This window comes from Hyposmocoma kahamanoa, unplaced genomic scaffold, assembly GCF_003589595.1.
Source record: "Hyposmocoma kahamanoa isolate Upper Pololo Valley unplaced genomic scaffold, ASM358959v1 93, whole genome shotgun sequence".
Lineage (NCBI taxonomy): Eukaryota > Metazoa > Arthropoda > Insecta > Lepidoptera > Cosmopterigidae > Hyposmocoma > Hyposmocoma kahamanoa.
The window spans coordinates 15,203,011-15,226,462 of NW_020654810.1; the positions used below are offsets into that span (position 1 = coordinate 15,203,011).

At 35.7% G+C, this 23,452-nt stretch overlaps 1 protein-coding gene and 1 long non-coding RNA gene across 3 annotated transcripts; both read left to right on the forward strand.

Moving 5' to 3' along the window:
• The first annotated feature begins 1,905 nt into the window (after positions 1-1,905).
• LOC113237170 lies at positions 1,906-3,807 on the forward strand. Its single transcript, XR_003311015.1, has 3 exons — positions 1,906-1,937; positions 2,009-2,082; positions 3,687-3,807. It is a non-coding gene; the product is annotated as an uncharacterized LOC113237170 (long non-coding RNA).
• A 4,325-nt stretch (positions 3,808-8,132) lies between these two features.
• On the forward strand, positions 8,133-23,221 carry LOC113237167 (troponin C-like). 2 transcript variants are annotated; one of them, XM_026473479.1, is made up of 6 exons: positions 8,133-8,165; positions 9,213-9,243; positions 19,095-19,238; positions 21,553-21,672; positions 22,129-22,260; positions 22,960-23,221. In XM_026473479.1, exons 1-6 carry the CDS (start codon positions 8,148-8,150, stop codon positions 22,986-22,988), a joined length of 474 nt encoding a protein of 157 aa, XP_026329264.1. In that variant the 5' UTR covers positions 8,133-8,147; the 3' UTR covers positions 22,989-23,221. The 2 variants fall into 2 exon arrangements, with proteins under 2 accessions (XP_026329264.1, XP_026329265.1); XM_026473480.1 differs by lacking the exons at positions 8,133-8,165; positions 9,213-9,243 and adding an exon at positions 18,817-18,964.
• Positions 23,222-23,452: the final 231 nt, after the last annotated feature.

A 23,452-nucleotide genomic window follows, 5' to 3' on the forward strand; every position in this document is an offset into this window, starting at 1 on the left:
GTATATATAATTTAGTGCAAAAGTTTTTTGAACATTTTATTAGTCTCTTTAGTATTACATGTACATAAATCTTGACTATAAAACTATTTCGGTTAGTATTTTCTGTCTATCCAATATGTTTCATATGCAAAAAATTGTCTCAGTGAGCGAACAGATTCCCGGGTTTGATTCCCAGGCCGGGTGAAATATTTGTATGGCCTACATTTATTATTATTTGAGTGTAATTTGAGGTTGTCTATGTGTGTGTCCATTGTACCCACGAACCAGGGCTTCCCTAGTGCGAGGCCATGAGTGTGTGCGGTAAAAAAATATGTCCTATTGAAGCTTCAATTCAAGTTTGTAATTTTTCTCCTATCAACGAATTGTGACATCTATATCTCTCTAGCTCTATAAATAGGAAGACAATAGAATGCTTCAATAATAAGTTACGCCAGCAATCCAATGGCGCAAAGAAGTTACTGAAAACTTTTAAAGTTATACTTCCTTTTATACCGTGATATTTTCATTCTCAAAAAAAGTTTTGAAAATTACTTAGCTTAATACTATAAATTGATACAGCTATCTACTCTTCAAGCAGGAGTTGCAGTAGATCGTACGTAAGAAAACATAAGGTGTTTAAATATAATTCTATAAATGGTATTGAACATTTTAAAAACAGAAATGGATACAGTAGTATATCTTCTTAACTATTAGCTTAGTTGGTAGGTGTACTCAGCTAAATACAAGTTGTTAACAATATTTTAAACTACAATCTAAAAATGATACAATTTTCTACAAACCATTTCAACAGATTATTCAACAGATTTCTGTCTAGTCTATCGTACATTAATTCATAGCAAATTCAATTTGATAACTGAAATAATATTAGCAATCAAAGTACATAGGTAGGTAATGTTTAATACCTAGACACGTATCGTGTCTTGAAGCTGGTAAAACTCTATGAAACCTAGTAGAAGTAGAACAAAATAAATAAGGAATGAACTGGCCATAAACTTACTACAAAACTCGAATGATACGCGATTAGATATATCAAATGAGCACATTACAACTATTTCTATCGCGTCCCTAATATTAGCTGCCGTTGTTCATTAACTGCCCCTCGTTATCTGGCATCTATTTATACCCGATTATCCGGCAACCAGCTGTACGATGAGATAAACCGAATCGCTGTACAATAAAGCCGGCAGATATAACTATAGCTATAGCTCCGGATGAGAGCATTATTTCACGTTAAAACATATTATTCCGCGGGCCGTGCACAGTTCAGTAAATAAACGGGACAGAGCGTGGGCGAATATGTACATTAGGGATTGACTAACTCGAATATTGTTTCTAATACTCTAACGGCGCATCTAAAAGCATTTCGAAAATATTTGACAAATAAAATTACATGGTGTACATACCCAATAACTATATGTCAAAATGAGTAATTACAGTAGCTTTCTGTAATAGGAATGCATTAATAAAAATTGTATGACGTGATCGCAAATTGTCTCTATATCGATACGTTATGGATAGTAACATCTTTTGTCTTACGTTATTTGGTGATGATGGTATGGTAAATACGAAATTCTTACACAAGGAAACTGTTAGTTTACGGTCGTCCATAATTCAAATATTTTTATGAACTGTTGAGTTCATTGCTGAAAATAGCCAGTCAGTCTTCATTTGGTTGCTCATAAAAATGTGATTTATGATCTATACATTTTTATTGGCACTAACCATTGTTTCTAAAATGCTTGATGCCTATTGTAATTATCGTCTCGACACATCTCAAAATATTTTTATTTTATTTCCCAGTAAACTGAATGTGTACGCAATCATAGCGTGTTTGCCACTTTTGGAGAAAAACTGATGTTACTTCACATTCACATTGATGTTAAGAACTGAGTTGATTCGATATACCCACCTATCCACAGTGGATATACCGCACCAAGGTGAGAGCTGTATATTTCAGTTAGCCGTTTGTTTATTGAACACTGTAAAACAATCCATTAAATATTTTTAGTTCAAGTGTTAAACGGGTTTTACGACAAAGACTCTACTTCTAACTTGGATAACGAGGAAACAACACAATAATAGGTAGGTACATAATAATTAAAAAATTGCCACCGACTACTTTCGCTTCATTAGTTGTAGGTTTTTTCTTACTGAATTCATATTTAATATACATTACAATACAAAGGCAAAGAAATTGAAGAAAATGAAGCTGCGATACAATGAAATTTCTAATAGGAATTCAGTTATTTTATTATATCCTTTATGAAACTTTTGTATGGTAGCGTATATGCACACTAACTCCATGAATTACGAACGTCCTACAACAAACAGACGCGCTTCATTAGTTGTAGGTTTTTTTTTTACTTAATTCATATTTAATATACATTACAATACAAAGGCAAAGAAATTGAAGAAAATGAAGCTGCGATACAATGAAATTTATAATAGGAATTAAGTTATTTTATTATATTATTTATGAAACTTTTGTATGGTAGTGTATATGCACACTAACTCCATGAATTACGAACGTCTTACAACAAACAGACGCGCTTCATTAGTTGTAGGTTTTTCCTTACTTAATTCATATTTAATATACATTACAATACAAGGGAAAGAAATTGAAGAAAATCAAGCTGCGATACAATGAAATTTGTAATAGGAATTCAGTTATTTCATTATATCCCTTATGAAACTTTGCATGATAGCGTATATGCACACTAACTCCATGAGTTACGAACGTCTTACAACAAACAGACGTTCGTTCGAATCCTGCCGCATCGAAGGATTTTTTTTTTAAGATTTTTGTATTAATAATCAAAATATTTATTTTCCGACAACAGGATCGATTAGTGTTAGTAAAATAGAAAATAAAACTTATAACCTATATAAGTAGGAAATTATAGAACATATTGGAAATGAAACTGTTTTCCGGATTTAAATCGCGTATTTTTTTTTCAAACAAACCAACGTTTCGGGCCTTTTACAGGCCCCAGGCCCCAAGTTTGACGAAACGTGACCATGGGACCTGTAAAGGACCCAAACGTTGGTTTGTTTAAAAACAAATGTACGCGATTTAAATCCGGAAATATAGTTTCATTTCCTATGGGTAATAATCGCGAAAACCTAAGAGCTCGATATATAGAACATATTGTTTAAGATCTAAAACGTCATGTACTTCCGGGGTATCTCGTGCAGAATCATTGTGCGTACGCGTGCGTGCCTCAGTACAGGCGCTCTGTGGTCATCTGCCATGACCTTCAAGATGCTGTTGTTACTCCTCTGGAGCATTCTAACCACCGATGCTACTTTTTTCCGCAAAACTGTATGAAAGCAATTCGTATGGGCCAAAGCAAACATAGGCGCTGCATTATATTGGACCGCCCGGGAGCTCCAAAACCACAAACCGCCCAAGTACAGACCCTGACAATACGCTTTGAAAAGCGCCATTTTGACCTGATCCGTATAGCGGGCAAACCTGCGGGCAAGCATATTCCCGCGAGTCGCCAACGCCTGCTCCCTCTCGACGTCGTCATCATCATCTTTAAAGGCGCTGGCGAAAATATGTCCGAGGTATTTAAATCGAGACCCCTGTTTTATACTCATGCCGTTAGTATAATCAATGGAAAGGTCTCTGAACACCTACCGGGAGCCTTGAAGACCATGAACTTACATTTTTTATGTTACAGATCAGTCCGTGGGATGCGGCGTAGACTACCAACATCTCCCTAATAGACCTCGCTGTCGGACCCAGCAGCACCATGTCGTCCGCGTAGCTGAAGTTTCAGCCGGCATACCCCTATCTCCCTCTTCCTCCAAAGCACATCATACAAAACGAGTCGAAGGCTTTGAAGAGATCCAGAAAACAAACGCACACCGGTGTCTTGAGTTCACCATAATATTGGTCTGTATGCTTGAGAGCCAGAATCGCTTTCGGTTGAGATTCCAGGCTCCATTTTTTTATTTATGACCCAAATATACTACCCAAGACTTTAGCTATCGTGGCCGCGAGAGAAATTGGACGATTATTCGTGTCTAAAATGTCTCCTGTCTTGTTCTTCACTCCATACTTAGTAATAATAATAATAACGCATACACTCAACATTGCCCCGTACTACGGACATCCTATGTCGCGGGTGCCATGGATACACATAGACAACCGCAAATTACACCCAAACTCACGAGAGAAATAAATGTAGGCCATACAAATATTTATCTCGGCTCGGGAATCGAACCTGGGACCTCTGCGTGGCAGTCCGGCATGGTAACCGTTCGGCCACGGTGGCAGTTATAGTGAATCTATTTTTACTAACCCATGCTAATACTCGTTGTTTTTCATTAAATCATCTGGTAAGAAATAATGAGTAATCATTGACTTACAAATAAATGGACGACGGGTCTAATACAAAAACCACGAAAAAAATGTCCCAAGTCAACCTATTCGAAATTTAAATTGTAATGTCATCGCAGTATCGCGCTGTCAGTAGAACAAAGGAAGACTAAAGCGGAGTGTCGCGCTCTGTATACTATTTTAGCGCCTTACAAGTGCGGACACTTTTTAGCGCGGACCCGACGTCCGTATAATTGTAAGTCAATGTGAGTAATACATATAGGTACCTAACGAAAAACAAAGACAAGACCCTTGACAAATGCAGTACTGCATACTTTAGATGTTCGATATCCCATCGTGCCCGGGAGATTTACCTCTGCTCAACAAGTTTACTATCTCCCCTGGGTCACTTCTACCACCCACACTCGCCGGGAAGTCAGGTCGGACATTCAGCTTACCCATATTTATCCAAAATGTATTAAAATGTTTATCAGCCTTTTGCAGTAACAGCAATAACGTCCTTTTTTAGTTGCTCCTGATTGTTTTGGCACGTTTTAGTTTGTACACTCTACGGGTCTCGCAAACACGGTCGTAAGCGAATTCCGACCTGGGCCGACCATGAAGCGTCCATACTTGGAAGTTAGGCCTGGCGTCCAGGTGAGCTTCTCTTGCATGGACATTCCACCCACACAAGAATCTCTTTTTCCTATCCTTTACACACTTCTTTTTCATCAGTATTGCCGCATCACACAATTTACAAACTATTTTATTATAAAGTTTATTTAATAAGATTATGTGCAGCCACTCAACATGACCCAAAGCCGCATTCAGATAATTCAGAAGGAAAGTCCACATCTATGATATTATGACAGGAAGACTAGGTTTATTTTATCACTTTACGCTTTGTGCTCTCAAATTGTGATAATAAACATTTATTTGATTACATGTTTTTATGTACTTACTTAAATATGGTATTTCGGTATCCCTAATTTTATTGTTAAAAATATTTGTTGCATTAAATCATGTTTTAGATATAACTAATAAAGTCCAGTGAAGTTCAGTACTTGCGAACTAGACCTATTTAGTTTCAAAATGACACGGATTCAAAAGCTCATAATTTTTAACCCCCGGGCCTTAACTTAAAGCAATTTTTAAAGCACACATTTTGCATTCATTTTGAAAATAACAGCCCTAAGAAAAATGTATCTGTTATTGACGATCTCCGTGGCCCGTGGTATGGCTTGCACACCGGTTTTCATAATGTTGCCATCTCCGAAGTCCCGAATTAGATCCTCGGCCGGGTGAATGTAGAAAAACTAACTTTTCTATATTGTCGCGGGTCTGGGTGTGTGTAGTACCGTCGTTATTTCCGATTTCCATAACACAAATGCTCAAGTTACTTACTTTGGGATCAGCGCAACGTGTGTGATGTTGTCTAATATTAAAAAAAGTTATCATACATCTACAATATTATTTTAACGGTCAATCTTCGAAATGCCTATTGCGGCATCGCGATCAAGAAAATGTAGGTACCCTTAAGATTTAGGCATACTACATTTTATGAGTGGCAGTACATGAAGTTATAGAAAGTGGTAATTTTTTAAGAGCAAATTTCAATGCTACTCGTATAAGAATATATCAGTTTGTATAAGTCCACGTGTGACCTACCGTACCTTTTTAGATAATTTTTGAGTCAATATAACTAATACGGTTAAAGTGATATAAATAAAAATACCGATTTTATTATACATGTGCAGTTACATTTGACTAGTCATAATAATGGGTGTTGTTGTTTACAAACACACTCGTCTAAAGGGGTGACTGAACTATATTCAAAAGGACGTTATTGTAATCAGAAATCTGTGCCAATTTTTCCATCAGCAATTCAGCGGCGCAAAATATTTACGGTACGATGACAAATTAATGCGACACTCGCTCTTTCAGTACTGAGAATAAGAAGCCCCATTCGGACTTCAGCCCATCACCATTTATTTTGTGTTATTTTTATTATAATGAATGCACTAAAATTTTCTTCTTATTTGTCTCAAATAACAACATTTTTAAATAAACATATTTTCCTCGAAATTATGGCCGTATCGACTAAAATCATCGCATGACATGTTGAAAAATTCAATTATTTTTAGATTTTGTAAATAAAAATTACTTAAGGTATTTTTGGTCACAATAAACTTCTTTTGGAAATATTAAGTTATTGTAACATTAAGTTTTTTAATGAATATCACGGTGTTATGCTGCCATGTATTCTATTATTTGTGAAATTACTCCACTAGTTTGTTATAATTATTCAATTAATAAAAAAGAACCAGCGCTTTCAGCATACCGTGCCTGACGCTTATTCGTTATATTTTCTTTTTAATGACTTTCAGACGTGTGTGAGGATCGTAGCAAGTCGAAGGCTGTGGTAAAAGGGCGTGGCTGTGGGAAAAAGTATCTATGTATGTATGTTAACGGCTTTCACAATTTTTACAACAAGCGTGAACAAAACTGTCACTAATACTTATTGTAAACAACAACGGTCCAGTTACAAGTCTATTTACACTTTACTAATGAAAAATACCAAATTTTATGGCGGTGTTAAACGTCAATCAAGTGTAAAATAATGTAATTTCTGTGGAAAAAACTCGTATATCATCGTAATGGAACCTTGTTAACGTCTTGTTGATACATAAGGTGGGTATGTTTATTGTTGTATTTGTACTACAAACATGCTAGTACTGCCAAAGTATAAGCTTAATAAAACACTGTCTTGTGTGAGCCTACGCAATTAAACTAAAATAGTTATGTCTTTTTTTTATATGCGTGTGGACAACATCACTACGAATTTCCTTAAGTTTTTCGCTTCACAGAAATATAAAGCTTTCAATCATTCTCACCTCATGAAATAATTTTCTGGCTGTCTCATCTAAGGATGTAGTACCTATATATAAAACTTAATGGTATTCAAAATTTCTAGTGGATTTTTTTATCATTCGATCTTATACCGCTACTGAAGTTTGTGACAATTTTGTTTTATACAAAAAGAATAGCGCTATTAAATTCAAGAAAAATTATAAAACACTGGTGATGGTTAGGAAATATTTATCAATTTTTCTACTTCACTACGGTATTATTTATATTTGATTTTCTTTTTTTTTATTTTGATCAGAAACTAATCTTTTCTTTAGTAATATTTTTACAACCTAATTATAGAATATTCATGGTATGTGAACACTTCTGAATGGAGTTAGGACGTATTCAATTTCCCATGGGTATATTTTAAAAACACTAAAATTTTCAACTGATGCCGTTACTGACATAATATGACATATATCTGTAACGGCAGTCTAGTTTTATACACTAGACTGCCGTTACAGATATATGTAGCAGCATGTAAAAGTGAAATCCAAACAAAACAATATACAGCAATTAATATTTCGAGAGAACCATCAACTGGAGTGATTTACATCACGATTGTGACACCGCGTAGAGTAGGATAGCGTAGGGCGGGCAACGAGGTCAGGAGAAGCGGACGCTCGCAACATAAACTTTAACGCGGCTTGTTTACGTTTTTCCTGACCACGCTTCCGGCTAAAAATACGTAGCATCCTGCCGTTTGAGGCTCACGCGATTGGTCGGCGCGGGCGCAGGAAACCGGGAGGACACAGCGCCCGGCAAAGAGGCCGCCGACCCCTCCCCCGCACGCCGCCAAAAGCCGAATCGACCGACTCTCGTAAAACCAGCAGAAATAACCCTGAACGCGGGAAACAGAAAACTTTCAGTCGTGTTGTGCGTCTCACAGTGTTAACAAGTGACAGCAATCATGGTTACAGAAGACTGGGTAGGTGTCTTCAAACAAGAATTAAAACAAAAATAATTTATAAAACTAATTTTCTGTAACATGATGTTCCGAAAATTGTTGCTCAACTTTGGTTTCATTGAATTCTTGTCATACTCTACGTAACGTAGTGTTATCAGCGTTTATTGACTTCGATTGAGAAAATATTAAAGAAAGCTGTGACCACGGTAGTAAACCGTACGATTTGACGTCTTTTTTAGTCTATCTTATTACAGAATACTAACTATAACATAGCACTTTGAATAAAAATCAATACTCAAAGAAACTCACGCTTAAAAGGATTTTATACTAAAACTGTACAGTCGGTTTTAATTTTTAATTTCATATCTGTATCGTCAAGCATAGCAGGAGATACTGAATTAGTATATAATAAATAACAATTAACTAAACGAGCGTCAACATACATTTTAGTCTTGGACGTTGTGAATGATGATGAAATTTAATGACAAAATTAAAACAGTAAATTCATTTATCATTTGCAGTAATTATCTGTTGTGTGTATCTACTTGCGGTACATAGAACTATAGGTTACCTCACTCTTCTCTCTAACAGTCATTTCATATATTTTTTAAATCATTTGCTCCTTACCATTATGTTAAAGAATTAACGAGAAATCTAAAGAAACTTTCAATTTAACAAACACCTTACACGCCTTAATATTACATACGTTACACCATAACCGTTCCAGAGCGATACAGACCAATGAATCTATTTTCGTTTCAATTGCACATAAAATAAATTTACAGTCCACGTTTTACGCACGTAACTCTACGGAGAGTTTAAGAATGCCTACTCGAATTACTTGTACACTGAAATTGTTTTTTTTTTCGCTGAGAATTAAACACTGTGGTATACTTGTATTTCGTTTAATCCGACGAAGACTTTCTCATGTTTCTTTAAAACAAAAGAAATAAAAAAAAATGTTTACGTATAGAACGTTGTCAGGTATCAATTTCTCCGCGAGATACGAGAGTCGTCTGAAGAGCCAATAAACAACAGAAATTTAAAGTATATTACTCTCTTTTTCAGGCTGATGAGCTGCCACCAGAGCAAATGGCCGGTATGTACATTTTTTTCTGTTTTGCCTCAAAATGCTCCAGCGTTAGACAGTGTATGTTACAAAAATCAAATGAAATTGATTTATAAACTGCTCTACTCTTCATTTTTATCATAGTTTTGTATTTTGCTTATAGAGGATGTTACTCATCAGGTGCATTCGTTGGGCGAAATTTGACTTGAGTGTATACAAAGATCGAGCGTTCAGATCGCGAGCACGTTCTCTCGGGAGTCAAGCATTCCCTCGCGTGCTCGTCTCGAACAATTCGTTTCTAGTTAATTATCGTTAGTCGTGAAAATATTGCTCTTTCCCAGCACTTAATATTCGGGAAGTTACATATTTACAATCTCGATAATAATAAAGAGCGCGCGATGATCGTTTCGACAACCGCTCCAAATGTGTAGGGGAGCGTGGGGTAATAGGTACCTACTAAGGAAAATTGACAATAAAAGTCATAATTTATGCAATTTAAATTTTTATTAGTTATGAACGTACGCTTCACACATCTGGGTACTAAATAATCACAGAAAAAATATGAAACTAAAATAAAATATTTGGTTAAAACAGAAAAAACTAAAACATGTCGTTCGCTCTCATTACCCCATAGTTCGGGAAATGGGAGCCGGTAAGAATCCCGTATGTCAAATGGGAGCTATTACATATAATCAGTCTGAAAAAAAAAATTAAAGTAATGAAATATATAAGTTTAAAAGTAATGAAAATAAACAAGAAAGCGTTAAAGGAATATCCAGTGAATATTGCAATGGGATAAGGAGAGCCAAATCATTACCCGTGTATCATCGAATTGAAAAAGGAATAAAACTGTAAAAACATTTCTATTTTTCTTGTGCTTAATAGTAATGCTGGAAACTTTTAAAACTTGATAGATATGGTGACGTAGCTAGTGTAAATACAATGTAGTATCTATGCATTTTAATGCTTACCTGGGATGATGAAATTTAGCAAATTTTATAAGTGCGGAGCGAAAAACACACAATCATCTCATACGACGCGCGGTTCTACGGGGGCGCCCACGGGACTCGAACCTTGTCGAACGTTAACGAAGACATAGGAGTGCCGTTTGCACAAATACGAGCATTGGGAAAGTCCAGTTTAACACCGCTCTCATATCTTCTCATACCCGCGGGCTCCCAATACTACACGTTTCCCTAAGCTCGCGAAAGATATACAATACATACGAATGCTAACTAACGAAAGTTCGCAAAGTGAATGCTTCCTGTTAGTACAAGTATTTTCTTTTTTTCCGGTACACGTTTATAACAAAATTGTTTTCTGGGTTGAAAAATTAGGTACTTCAAAAGTTCTAACCACAAAGCCACTTATGCCATACTTAGCCATGTACATGTACAGGTATGAGCTGGAAACTGACTATTATCCACAATATTATACAGATCTAAAACCATTTATTTTTAAGACATTTCTAGAAACAAAGAGAGCTTGTTACAAATTAATTACCACGACACTTTTAAGACGACTCTATAATTAATAATGGTATAATGTGGAACTTAGAATTAGGGTGAAAAATTGCAACGTCGAAATTGACACCGGGCCAGAGACACAATGAACGCTGACGTAACAAAAACAGATGCGAACCGTGATAATAAATACCGTCTCTAAAAATCGCGTGTGGGCCTAATTAATCTTCCCAAAATAGACCTTAAATCAACCGCAGAGGGCGTGGCTTCCCTATAAAAACACGGATTGCTATTTTCGAACACACATGCTAAGTAACTAACCAGATATAAAAATAAATTGTTTGATTTTTACTCTGATTTCAAAAAGTAAAATATTTTTCGTATAGCTGTTTCATAACACGTAACGCTTGAGATGACTCAACCCATGAGGGTTTAGTAAACATTTCTTTTTTAAGCTCATACAGATTACTGTTTCTTTACTTTATTTACCTACTTCCGAACCCTGAGTCAGGCATTATTCCAGAATTTCACAAGGAGATAGTACATCCTCAGATGATAAATTGAACACCATTTAATCAATCAAATTCAGAAGTAACTAATGTTACATGCCATACCGTACATATGATAATGAATTCGTTTTCTTGTAAACTAGCTTTTTGCGACTGTCGCGTACAAAAATCGAAAGGATTAGATGCGTAAACAGACGGGACTGCTGCGCCGCCGCCGTGACGAGGCGGTGACAAGCGAGTGACAACCGAACACCTGTCAGAAAGCAATGTTTTCTTTCACGAACAGCTGGTGTCGTTGTTTCGCTGTGATTAAATGTCCCAAACTTTTCAATTATTTTATATATTTAGCATTATAACTATTGTAACCTATAACTTAAATGACAATGGCACATTAGTTATTCCTAGATGCCTACAACTTAGTTCACGTAGAATTGGTAAGCATAGTAGAACTTTACTAGTTCTATTAAACATTAGCACAGAATCACACAGAGAAAAATCCATTTAATTCTTTACACTAATTTGTCATTGTGTTGTTAAGCTTATAGATCCCTCCATCTTTTTGGATGTCTTCAAAAACAAAAAAAATGTTTCATAATTTGCTTTGTATAAATTTCATACGAAGTTTAAATATAAAAACCTAAGAAAGCAATTTCACATGATGGTTAAAACCTTAAACCGCTTAAAACCTTAAACTTGCTAAGAGTTTCCAAAACTAAAAAATATTTTTCATTAATTCATTTCAAAAGCATTCACACAAGAGAGATATTTACATATAAAATATAGAATTCCATTTTACTCGTTTTACCGGAACTTTCAAAAATATGGACATTATTTGCTTTTACACAGATTTTATACTTAGTATGTAGGGTAGGTTGGTGTAAGATGGCGCACTTTTGAAACAACTAGCCATAAAAAAATTAAAATGAACAGTATCACAATCAACTGTATTTATTTTTGAGCTTTGACTAATTGGTAATAAATGACACATTTAAATACAGCCAAATCTAAGATGTCCCGTATACTTCTCGTGTCTCCATTCCTGACAATTAGAGCATTCAATCTAGTCTTCTCCGATAGGTATATTTCTTGACACTAAGCACGTGTCCAAAACGTCTTTGTTTTACTTTTCTTTAGAGCTTTGAAAGATTTTTTAGGTATTTTGGGTGTTGGTTACTTTTTTTTCTCAACGTTGATTCTGATCTGGCATTCCTAAAGATTTTGTCACAGATCTTTTACTTTTTCCTTGGTTGAGGATCTTGCGCACTTCTGCTCTAACAGAAGGTGTCCATGATTGATTATCACTCTTCCTTTCGCGCCTTGACCGTCTGCAATTGAATAAAATAAAATCTCTACAAAGAAGTCCAAATTCCCAAACACTCAAATAAGGTTTTGGTAAGTTGGCGCGCGCCGTCTTGTACACCCACTCAGTGCGCCAAGTTACAAATTTTGCTTTAGTAAAAAGTCGGATTTTTTTTTTTGAAGCCAATGTGAAAGACTTTTTTGATCTATAATCAAGTCGAAACACTGAATATCTGGAAATATTTTGAACGGCATTAATTTGAAATTACGATAAAATTAGATCAAAAGCAGTTAAAATCTTTGAACTTATCTGCGACCAGCGTTTTGTATCGAAATTGAATATTTATTTGCGAACACGTGTCGTATATAAACTCAAGAAACTACGACTGGCATTAGACGCGAACCTCACTCCAGAATCACTCAATAACTAATGCGCCAACTTATCGCCCGCGCCATCTTACACCAACTACCCTATACATGATTCCGTACTAATATATACACGATTGTACAATATATTTAGGGGTAGTTCTGCAAAAGAAAATATTACGTCTTTTATTGTTTACTTTGAAGATGGTCACAACAAGTTTCAAGATAATTTCTTGATATTCCGCTTCTCGTACCAACGTATTCGCTTGCACAAATTCAACATCAGTCTCGAGGATTGTACGCAAGTGTAACCTGTGTACTTTGCACAAAATTGTTAATTGTAGCCTAGATTCTCAGCTGATTGAACACCGGTATTTTAGGATATCTACTCGGTCTAAGCGTATTCCACAATTGTTTAATTTACCTCTCACAAAAAACAATGCTTCACAAAATGGACCATTATAATTGGATATCAGATTTATAATGTTGCGTATTACATAACACGCAATATTATAAATTTCAAAAACAACACGTAACTGTAAGTGTTATTAGAAGACTGTTATCAGTTGTTGTACCGTATAAAATAAAATAAATTAAAAATAAAAATAAACTAACATCCTGTAACTTCGAAATCCTTTAAAATATCGAGATGAAACTTAGAGCATATTTTAAGCAGGTTTTTTTAAAGTGGTTACAAAATCTAAATCTATTTATAAATGGATAGATATTTTATAGACTTTTATGGACTGTTTTTAGATTTTGGGCTTAGCGAAGTCATTTCCTCCTGTCATGTCCTGTACAGGCACGTTCCGATGAGATTCTAGAATCATAGACAGACCCTCCTATTTTATTTATGTAATTATTTATATACGTGTAGGTAGTGGGATAATTGAACTAAGGTAGGTATATACTTAGTACACTAGTAAAACGCATTGAAGTTGAGATCCTGAAAATACTATAATCGACTAAACTTACTTTTGATATCGTTTTATCACTCTTCTTGCGCAACTTACTAGAAATAATTTAACAAAGGAGAAATCCTACTTTTTAGAATCTTCCAAACGTTAATAATTAATTGAGTAAATGTACCGCGATGTGCAGGCGTGGCAACATGGTTGGAAGAACGCCAATCTACCGTGGAAATTCGCCGGCATTGTTAGGTACCTACAGATTCTCGCGATTCCTTGAACACGGATTAACGTATACAATTAACCACACCAGTACACAACATTTGCATAGCCGATTATAATGTAACACGATGACTCATATTACTACGGTTTGTATTCAGCGTACAATGTAGTCGTAGCAAACAGTTACAAATGCTACAAAATAGTTTTGAATTTTTCTAAAGATTTCATCTGTGCATGTAATTCAAGAAATAAACTCGAAAATTGTACAACAGAAGACTACTTGGAATATATTTGCATGGATGTGCGGGTAATACTAAAACAAAATACAATACACCCACACCTAAAGTATTGCAATGGTATGAAATGGGATAGCGTCTCGCTCGGAATTTGTCACATCGCCACCTACTCCAGTTTAATATTAAAATTTCGGGAAGCAACAATAAAGTTCCTTGCAGAATGTGTTAAGTATATCGCGCCAATATGTGCCAAGTGCTATAAATTTACGTTAGTCCAGCAGGACAGTTAAGAATGCAAGCCAAAAACACAAATTAAATTGCAGCCTAACGCATTCTTCCAGCGGACACATCACAAGAAATGATTTGCTGTTACTTATTTTACTTCAGCAATGTTCAGTCATATGTTTTATGTCAGTTTTAAGCTTTGCTATGCGTATGATTACCCCATGTATATAATTTTATTTAAAATATGATGCATCTAAGTCGGTATCTAAAGAAATGTGTAACTTTGCGTTTGATCATAAGATCGATTGTTTGATTGAATATTTACTCCGAAAGAGTTGCTGTTGCAATGGCCTATAACTTATGTGGATATTGCGCCCCGTCTCGTCTGTAACACATAGAGGGGCCTGTGTGGGCGGGTAATTAATAAGCAGCTAAAATCTAGAAAAAAGCAATAAAACGCACGGGCTTTGAGACAACTGCCAAGACAGCTTGACGATTAAAATTAACAACGCGACACCCGCGAAAATAAAATTTGTTTTTAAAAGAATTTTGTTGGCAAAATATCGCTGAACAGCTGCGCGGTGTTGTAGCTACGATGATTTCGATAATGTGGCTGTTGCTCGATGATAAGAAGAGAAAAATATTTTTTCAAGATGCATATCGAATTGCTGGAAACGTTCTGTGTGCTACTATGTCCTTGGTGACGCACTGTAGACTGTCAGCGGAAATAATAAAATTTGCATCAGTGAGGCAGCTTGAATTAAACGACCGGAAACGGAAAATAGGGATGTGCCGACTTCAAGCCATTTGTCCCATAATCGAGCCATAACCTTTTTGGCTATCTGTACAAAGATCAACTACAATGTTTGAAAATGGTGTTCTGTAGTCTACCTATCAGGCGAGCCATTAAAACTCCGAAGGGGTTTATTTCAGTTGCCCACTATAATTTTGTGTTTATAATAATGACGTACGCTCCAGATATAAGTAATGTTCGTACAGATTACGATAAAAACTTATTAGTAGGTACTGTTTATTCGCTATTATATGCTCGATCCCGAAAATTGTAATACACAATTTTATTGTATGTGGAAAGAGGTGAATTATTATGTTTAGTGGGTCACACGTAGGTATACGTAAACAACAACATATTAGGGGTTAAAGTATGAAATTGCCGTTTTATTGCAATAGGTTCTTTGAATTTTCATAGAATCTTCATGGTTTGAGGTTTTCGAATGAAACTTTTTTCAAATGGTTTCTGTGATTTTTTTTTTTTTAAATTTGAAACATTTGAATATCGACTTTCAATTGTTTTTGTTATTCAATTTAGACAAGAAAGATGGATACTGCGAAAATTCGAGTGATTTTTGAATACGAGTTCCGACGCGGAACTAACGCGGCAGAAACAGCCCGCAATATCAATGCTGCGTTTGGAGAGGGGTCTACTAATGAACGCACCGTGCGATTTTGGTTTAAACGTTTTCGTGATGGAAATTTCGACTTAAAGAACGAGCCACGAGGAAGACCGCCCGCCGACACAGGTGAATAACGATGAATTAAGAGAGATAGTGGAAGCCGATCCTAGTCAAACTACCCAGGAATTAGCGGCATGGTTTAACGTTACCTTACCCACAATATTGACTCACTTGCGTCAAATCAATAAAATAAAAAAATACGAAAAATGGGTGCCTCATGATTTGACTGATCTGCAGAAAGAAACGCGTGTTGAAACTTGTGTTGCCTTGTTGAACCGGTACAGAAATGAAGGAATATTGGATCAAATTGTAACATGTGATGAAAAGTGGATTCTTTATGATAACCGGAAAATAAAAATGCAATGGCTGACCCCAGGTCAAATGCCACAACAGTGTCCTAAAGCAAAACTTACCAATAAAAAGGTAATGGTAACTGTTTGGTGGTCTCAGCATGGTGTTATTCACTATAGTTTTCTCCGATCTGGTCAAGCAATAACGGCAGATGTCTATTGTGCCGAACTCCGAACCATGTTGACAAAACTAGCAGTAAAACAGCCCCGACTCATGAATCGATCTTCACCATTATTGCTCCACGACAACGCGAGACCTCACACAGCACGAGAAACCATTTTGACCCTTCAGGAACTGCAGTTAGAAACCATTCGTCATCCTCCGTATTCACCAGACCTTGCTCCAACGGACTACCATTTTTTTCGTGATTTGGACAATTATCTACGTGACAAGAAGTTTTCTTCCCAGGAGGCAGTACAAAATGCCTTCACACAGTTTGTGCAGTCTAGATCGTCGGAGTTCTATCGCAAAGGCATTAATAACCTTCCCATTAGACGGCAGCAATGTATAGATAATAATGGCAACTGTTTTGATTAAATAAATTTGTTAAAAATTTAAAAAATAAACAATTTAGATTTTCAGTACAAATCGGCAATTTCATACTTTAACCCCTATTAATAATTACAACAACATAATTAAGTTCAAATGCCAGAAAATGGGATCCGAGTCTCATTATTCTGAACACGGTTCGACATTTTTTTTCACTGCAGTGAATGTTTTGGCATAGTTTCTAACACAGAAATATTTTATGGCATAAGTATGGTTTATTCGAAAATATTATCATAAAATAATTATTACACACACTTTTGGAGAAGTTTCTTTTTTTTATATGTTTATCCTGGCGTCTGTTTCCCATATAATTTATGTTGCTGAATATTCGGTTTCAGCAAAATTACTTTTTTGATAAATTTACGGAAGCAGCATATCAACATTGACGGATCTTGTTCCGGAAGCCATGGCTATGGAAGCGATATTCGAGCAATAGCGTATAGCTTGATGTGCTGTTAACGTACCTCAAACAAACGAAAACAAGATTAGTTCATTGGACAGAATGTAAACGTGTAATTTTCAGGTTAGTTTTCTTTACCTAATTTTAGTGGCAATTTTTATTATTTATGTATTTTGATGAAACGGTAAATAATATTTCAGGATACTACAATCAAATATTAAATAATACTTCACGATAATATTCTAGCATATTTAAATAATAAAAATTGCCACCGAAATTAGGTACCCAAACAGTGCTACGCCCCCGGAAGGATATAAAAATAATTAAACCAAACATATTTAGATTGGTTAGGTTATGATAAGTTAGTATAATAAATTGCAGAGTGAGCGCAGCGAGCGGATGCTCTCTTGCTTTGCAATGATTAAGTTTTGTTTATCTTTAATTTCTATGAATCACACTATATTAAAGCCGAAGTAAAATAAAAAATGTCTACAATGATGCAGGTCGTTTTTTGGATAAAACAATTTAAATTCGTTATTTTAGTCATATAGAATATTAGGGAAAAGAGAATCAGGAAAGGAATAACTTGTCAATGTGTCAAAATAGGGACACATTAAATGATGATGTAACGAAAGAATTCGTAATGTGTCTTCAGACAAATGAAACAAAATCTATTCTATAATCGCCGAGAAGATTTCGGGGAAAAAAAAAATGTTAATCATGTTTCTATTTTGTGATAACCCAGAAATGTAATTTACAAAAAAAAAAACAGATTATAAAGTTTTATGTGTAGCTTTTTGTGTGCTATTCTAATGTTTTCGTAAAAGGTAATAAAAATATGTCCGTTAATTATGAGCAAAATCATCTGATTTGTATCTATATACTACATTATTTTATACTCGTTTGTCATTTTGGAGTAACATTCAGATACGCCTGTATATTTAACTGTTTTTGCACTATTTTGAGAGCAGTACGGTTCAAATTGGAACACCTAGCTGTCAGACAGGTTGATGCTAATTAATCATATACAGGTTGATGTTATTTTCTGATTTTTTTCTATATAAATGTTATAATCTTACTGCATAAACGTGTTTAATTTTTATTTAGCTGTAAGTATTCATCTACTAGACTTTTACTTTATTTTACACACACTCAGCATAGCCCCGCACTAGGGAGCAGATGCCATGGGCACACATAGGTATATAGCCACAAATGACACCCAAACTCACAAGAGAAATAAATGTAGCATACAAATATTTTTTCCGTTCCGGGAATCGAACCCGGGACCTCTGTGTGGCAGTCCAGCATGGTACGGTTACGGAAGCAGTTATAGGCAATAACTAAGGATCCAAATAATAGCATCTTTCTTTGTGTCAACCATTGATTGCAGTCATACTAATATCGCAAACAGGGTCTCCGAAGCGAAAAGCTAAATATGAGTGACAAGTACAATATAATTATGTCTAGTTTGGAGTTCATAGGATAATTACAAACGCCCTGTGCAGTTAAACATGTAGCACGTTGCGATGCGTATATAGCAGCCAGTGTACCACGCTGGTCAGAAATAGCCCCGTTGCACAACTTATTCGCACTACATCTAGGTGCATTGAACTATCCTAATCTCATTGCACCCCGTCGAACGATCAGTGCCAGTCCTTAAATTGTCATTGCAGCACACTATCGCTCCAAATTACGTATCGCCGCAAATTTTTCGTGAAATATTGACATGAACCCACAAATTAATATTGACAGTAGGTTGCAATTTTAAACTTTAATATTCCTTACTTTATGTACTAAAAGGTGTTCGTTGCCGAAGTAGCCTATAAGAAATGTTCCGGTATCACATATAACGTGAAGTAAGTGAGTTGTGGTCTGTTGCAGTGCTCCGCAAAGCCTTTGATGGCTTCGACCACAACCGCTCAGGCAGCATCCCGTGCGACTTCGTCGCCGACATTCTCCGGATGATGGGGCAACCCTTCAACAAAAAGATCCTTGAGGAGCTCATTGAGGAAGTCGATGCCGATAGTAAGTATTTCATCTAAATGTGTGTCAACAACTTTTCTATTTTAGTCTCAAATCCAACTTTTTTGAATAACGAACGACTGTTTTTTCTCCAACACTCCAGCAATAGATTAGTGAGACATGTGCTCCTATAAATTCGCTACTGTATATAGATGCATAGTTAGCTAATGCCTACCTTATAATCACCATAAACCATCTGGTAGCAGTATAACTCCTTGTGAAAGAGTTTGTCCAAGTACTGCCACCTTATCTATTCCTGCTGCCAAGCGGTAACGTGAGCATTACCGCGTTCCGGTTTTGAAGGGTGATGGTGAAATTACAGGCACATGAGACTTGTCGACTTGTCAGTGGGCAGTAGCAGTGCCCCCCAGATCTTTGCGATTTAAAGCTCTGAGTGGCACTACAACTACTAGGCATGTCGCTTACCACCAGGCGCACGACTTGTACGTCTCGTGTCTTGGTATCATAAAAAAACCATTTTATTATAGGTTGCTTGCTACAAGGTGGCCACGCTTTACGTTTGTAGGTAGGGGCGCGGAGACGAAGGTGCAGTATATTGTTTCCAACTTGTTTCTATGATAAACGACATGAAAATACTAAAAACAAAGAACAAAAGATGTGATATAAAAATATCGATACATCGTTATTTTGTCTATGTTTTGGTTACTTGAGTCAACGGAAAATAATTATTGCTATGATATTTCATATGACATTTCTTAGTGTAGGTCAATGGTGTAGGATATTCATTATTTATCAAGAACAAAAGAATCATAATTGAGCTCGTAATATTTATAATTATCATTAGAATCAAAGGATATAAACTATAATAGTAAAAAGTCCGAAACGTTGATTTGTTTCAAACACAGATAAACCTACGAGGTTTTAGATCCTAAACAATACTTGCATTACCATTATACCTATTAGTGTTCACGTAAATTATTTATCAGTTGGCTTTTAAAATTTTGTCACATAACCAACGTATGGACATCTTATGTTTTACAATAGTAGTCTGTTGAAAACTAATTTACTTAGTGGTAATATATTTTATACTAAAATATAATATCAATAGACCTCACCTCAGTATATACTTACCGCTGCTGTACCCAGGTTTTCTCTAATACTCTTATTACTTAGAGCTCAATGTCTGTACCAATACACAGGTTCAATTAAAATATTCTGAAACCTAAAAGAATTAAACTTTGTAAGTAATAGATAACAGTAGTGTTACAACACTAGGTACACTACGTACACTACTACACGTTATATGGCGTAGTAAATAGGTCGTTTTTGTAGTTTTTATGTTTTTGGAACTAATACGCATAGCAAAAAATGGATTCTTTACAGCTGTTTATTCTTTTAAATTGGTTTGTTTTCTTTTGAGAATTACTACGTAATGTTTATTCACAAAACCCTTAGTACAAATTGTAAGCGTAATGCCTACGCATGTGGTTGGTTTCTAAATAAAGAAATATTCTATTTAGAAACTTTTGTTTTTAGTGTAGGTGGAACAGAAACTAATCTATTCTTAGCTTAGCACATGTTACCAATTTGTCTGCTTTAGACTTACGTATGTGAAAAAATATGAGTGGTTTTTACTGTCACCTTCATTCGCTGTCTCCAATCTTTGCCACGGCCAGGGATGAGCAGTGGGTTGAAGCATAACAACCCGCCCGGGTTTTAACCGGGTTATTACCCAAATCGTTGGGTTTTAACCCATTTCTGCCCAAAATCGTAGGTGGAAACGGCGAATACGGAATTTGGTATAATCCCATACTTACTACAAATTTCGACGTAAAACATTTTTTTTTAGACGAAAAAAAGTAACTCCAAACTCCATACAATCCACCTTGCAATCCTGTGGATTCCCACTACTAAGGATACATGCTTTACGATTATATTCTTATAAAAATCGATTCAAGTGCATTAGATCTAAAGATTTTTTGTATCGATTTATTTCAATGCGATTTTCAAGCGAATCGATTTAATAGAATGGCAAATCGAATCATCTAAATCAGTAAACAATAAACATTTTGTAATAATCTCATTAAATTTGAACAAAACTCGATTAACAACAAATATTTAGATGTAAATAGTTTTGTCTCCGATTTCGGGCATTAATGGATTTTAACCCATTTAGATCCGGCGTTACCAAAGCGCCGGGCTAAAACCCAGGCACTTGCCCATCTTTGGTTACGGCGTGTTGTTAGAGACTTAAGAAAATAGTTACTCACCATTTCTTAGATTCGTATTACTCTAGCAATATAATGTAAATTACTTGTATATAATCAGGCTAAGAGCAAGTTGTGTGAAATTTCAGAGTCTGGTCGTCTCGAGTTCCCTGAATTCGTGACGCTGGCCGCCAAGTTCATCGTAGAGGAGGATGCGGAAGCCATGCAAAAGGAACTTAGGGAAGCATTCAGATTGTATGACAAGGAAGGTAAGAAACGTTTTTTTAATTATGAGTACGTATAATTTTGATAAAATCTACATTCCCGTCAATCAACTTGAAATGAAACACTATTTAAACTTCGAATTACTATTTGCTTTCTTTCAGTCTTTGGTATAAAAAAATCCTACTGTTGTAGATATTTATACTTAGTATACTAGTAGAGCTCTTTGTGAAAAAGTTCGTCCAGGGAAGTACTGCCACCTAACCTGTTTCTGCCGCCAAGCAGTAATGTGAGCATTACTGTGTTTCGATTTTGACTTGTTAACTTATGAGTCAGGGTGACATAAGTATAATAACTCATATCTTTGCGATTTAAAGCTCTGAGTGGTACTTCAACTGTTATGAATAGGCGAGTCGCTTACCACCGGGAGCACGTTTTGTTCGTCCCATCACTTGGTGTCATCAAAAATATACGCTAATTTCTTCTAATTTTTGTAATTACAGGCAATGGTTACATTCCCACGTCGAGCTTGCGTGAAATCCTCCGCGAGTTGGATGAGCAGCTCACCGAAGAAGAGCTCGACGGCCTAATTCAGGAGATCGACACTGACGGCAGCGGTACCGTCGACTTTGATGGTAAATTTACGTCCTCGGTCTAAACCATAATTCCACCCAAGTTCTAAGCTACTTGAACTCAGATGAGGATTACTTCATGAAACACGATAGAATCGTTTCTTCACAATTATTCGTGCAAATGTTAATTTTGGCTATTATTTACTTCACAATACTTTATCGTATACCATTTCATATAATATAAATTGCCTCGTCGACTTTTTCTTATGATAGAATAAGTGAGAATTTTACCTCCAACTCACCTGATGGAAAGTGACGATGAGGTCGACAATGTACGATGCTCACTTAAATAATGTCTACTGACTCTCGCCTTGAAAACTCTTGCCTTCTCAAAGCGTTCACGGAATATGTCATGGCACTCCACTAAAAGTGGCAGCACAACATTGAAGTGACACGAATACTTTACCAATTACAAATGGAATAGTTAAGGAAGGCGTGAAGTTTATCATCAGGCGCAATCAAAAGGCGCAAAAAAAAGTTAACACTAATCCGCAACTTCCTAACTTTGATTTTGTTTACTATAGCTGTGTAGATTGAGGGTGACGGCAATGATTAAAGTAATTCTTGGCTGCAAAAATGTATTTAATTAGAATGCTATTTGGCAACGCCACTCACACTCCTGACACATTTGCTATTTAGAGACAGTCAATGTTTTATACTGTCTATTAAACCCTCGCCTAATTAGGACAATGTTTATTGCAGAGTTCATGGAGATGATGACCGGAGAATAAACATCTGTTTGTACTCTTCTACTAATTTTAAGGAATCTCTACTTTGGTACTTCAACCTTTCGAGTCTTGGAAACATTGGACAATATGACTCTAACATTAAGACGAAATGAATCTATATCATTGATAAAACATAAGAGTATTATGTATGTATTGTACAAATAATATCGTTCTTGTTTAATTGATGTGTGTGATTGAGTAATGTTTATACTTTATTAATAAATCTTTTACTCTACTACTCGTAGTTGTTATTTGTGCCTATTTTGAACTTTTCCCAGAAATCGTGATTTCAGGTAGTGTTCTAGTAAGATTTGGGTCCGAGATAAAAATAATAATCACAAAGAATATCGTATTTTAAAAGCGGCCGCCAAATTGTCCTAGATAATTTTGATGACATGAGATCCAGCAAAATTGGCCGCTAGCCAGGGACAATTAATGGGTCTATTTGAGTTGCTCTCCTGTTTTCT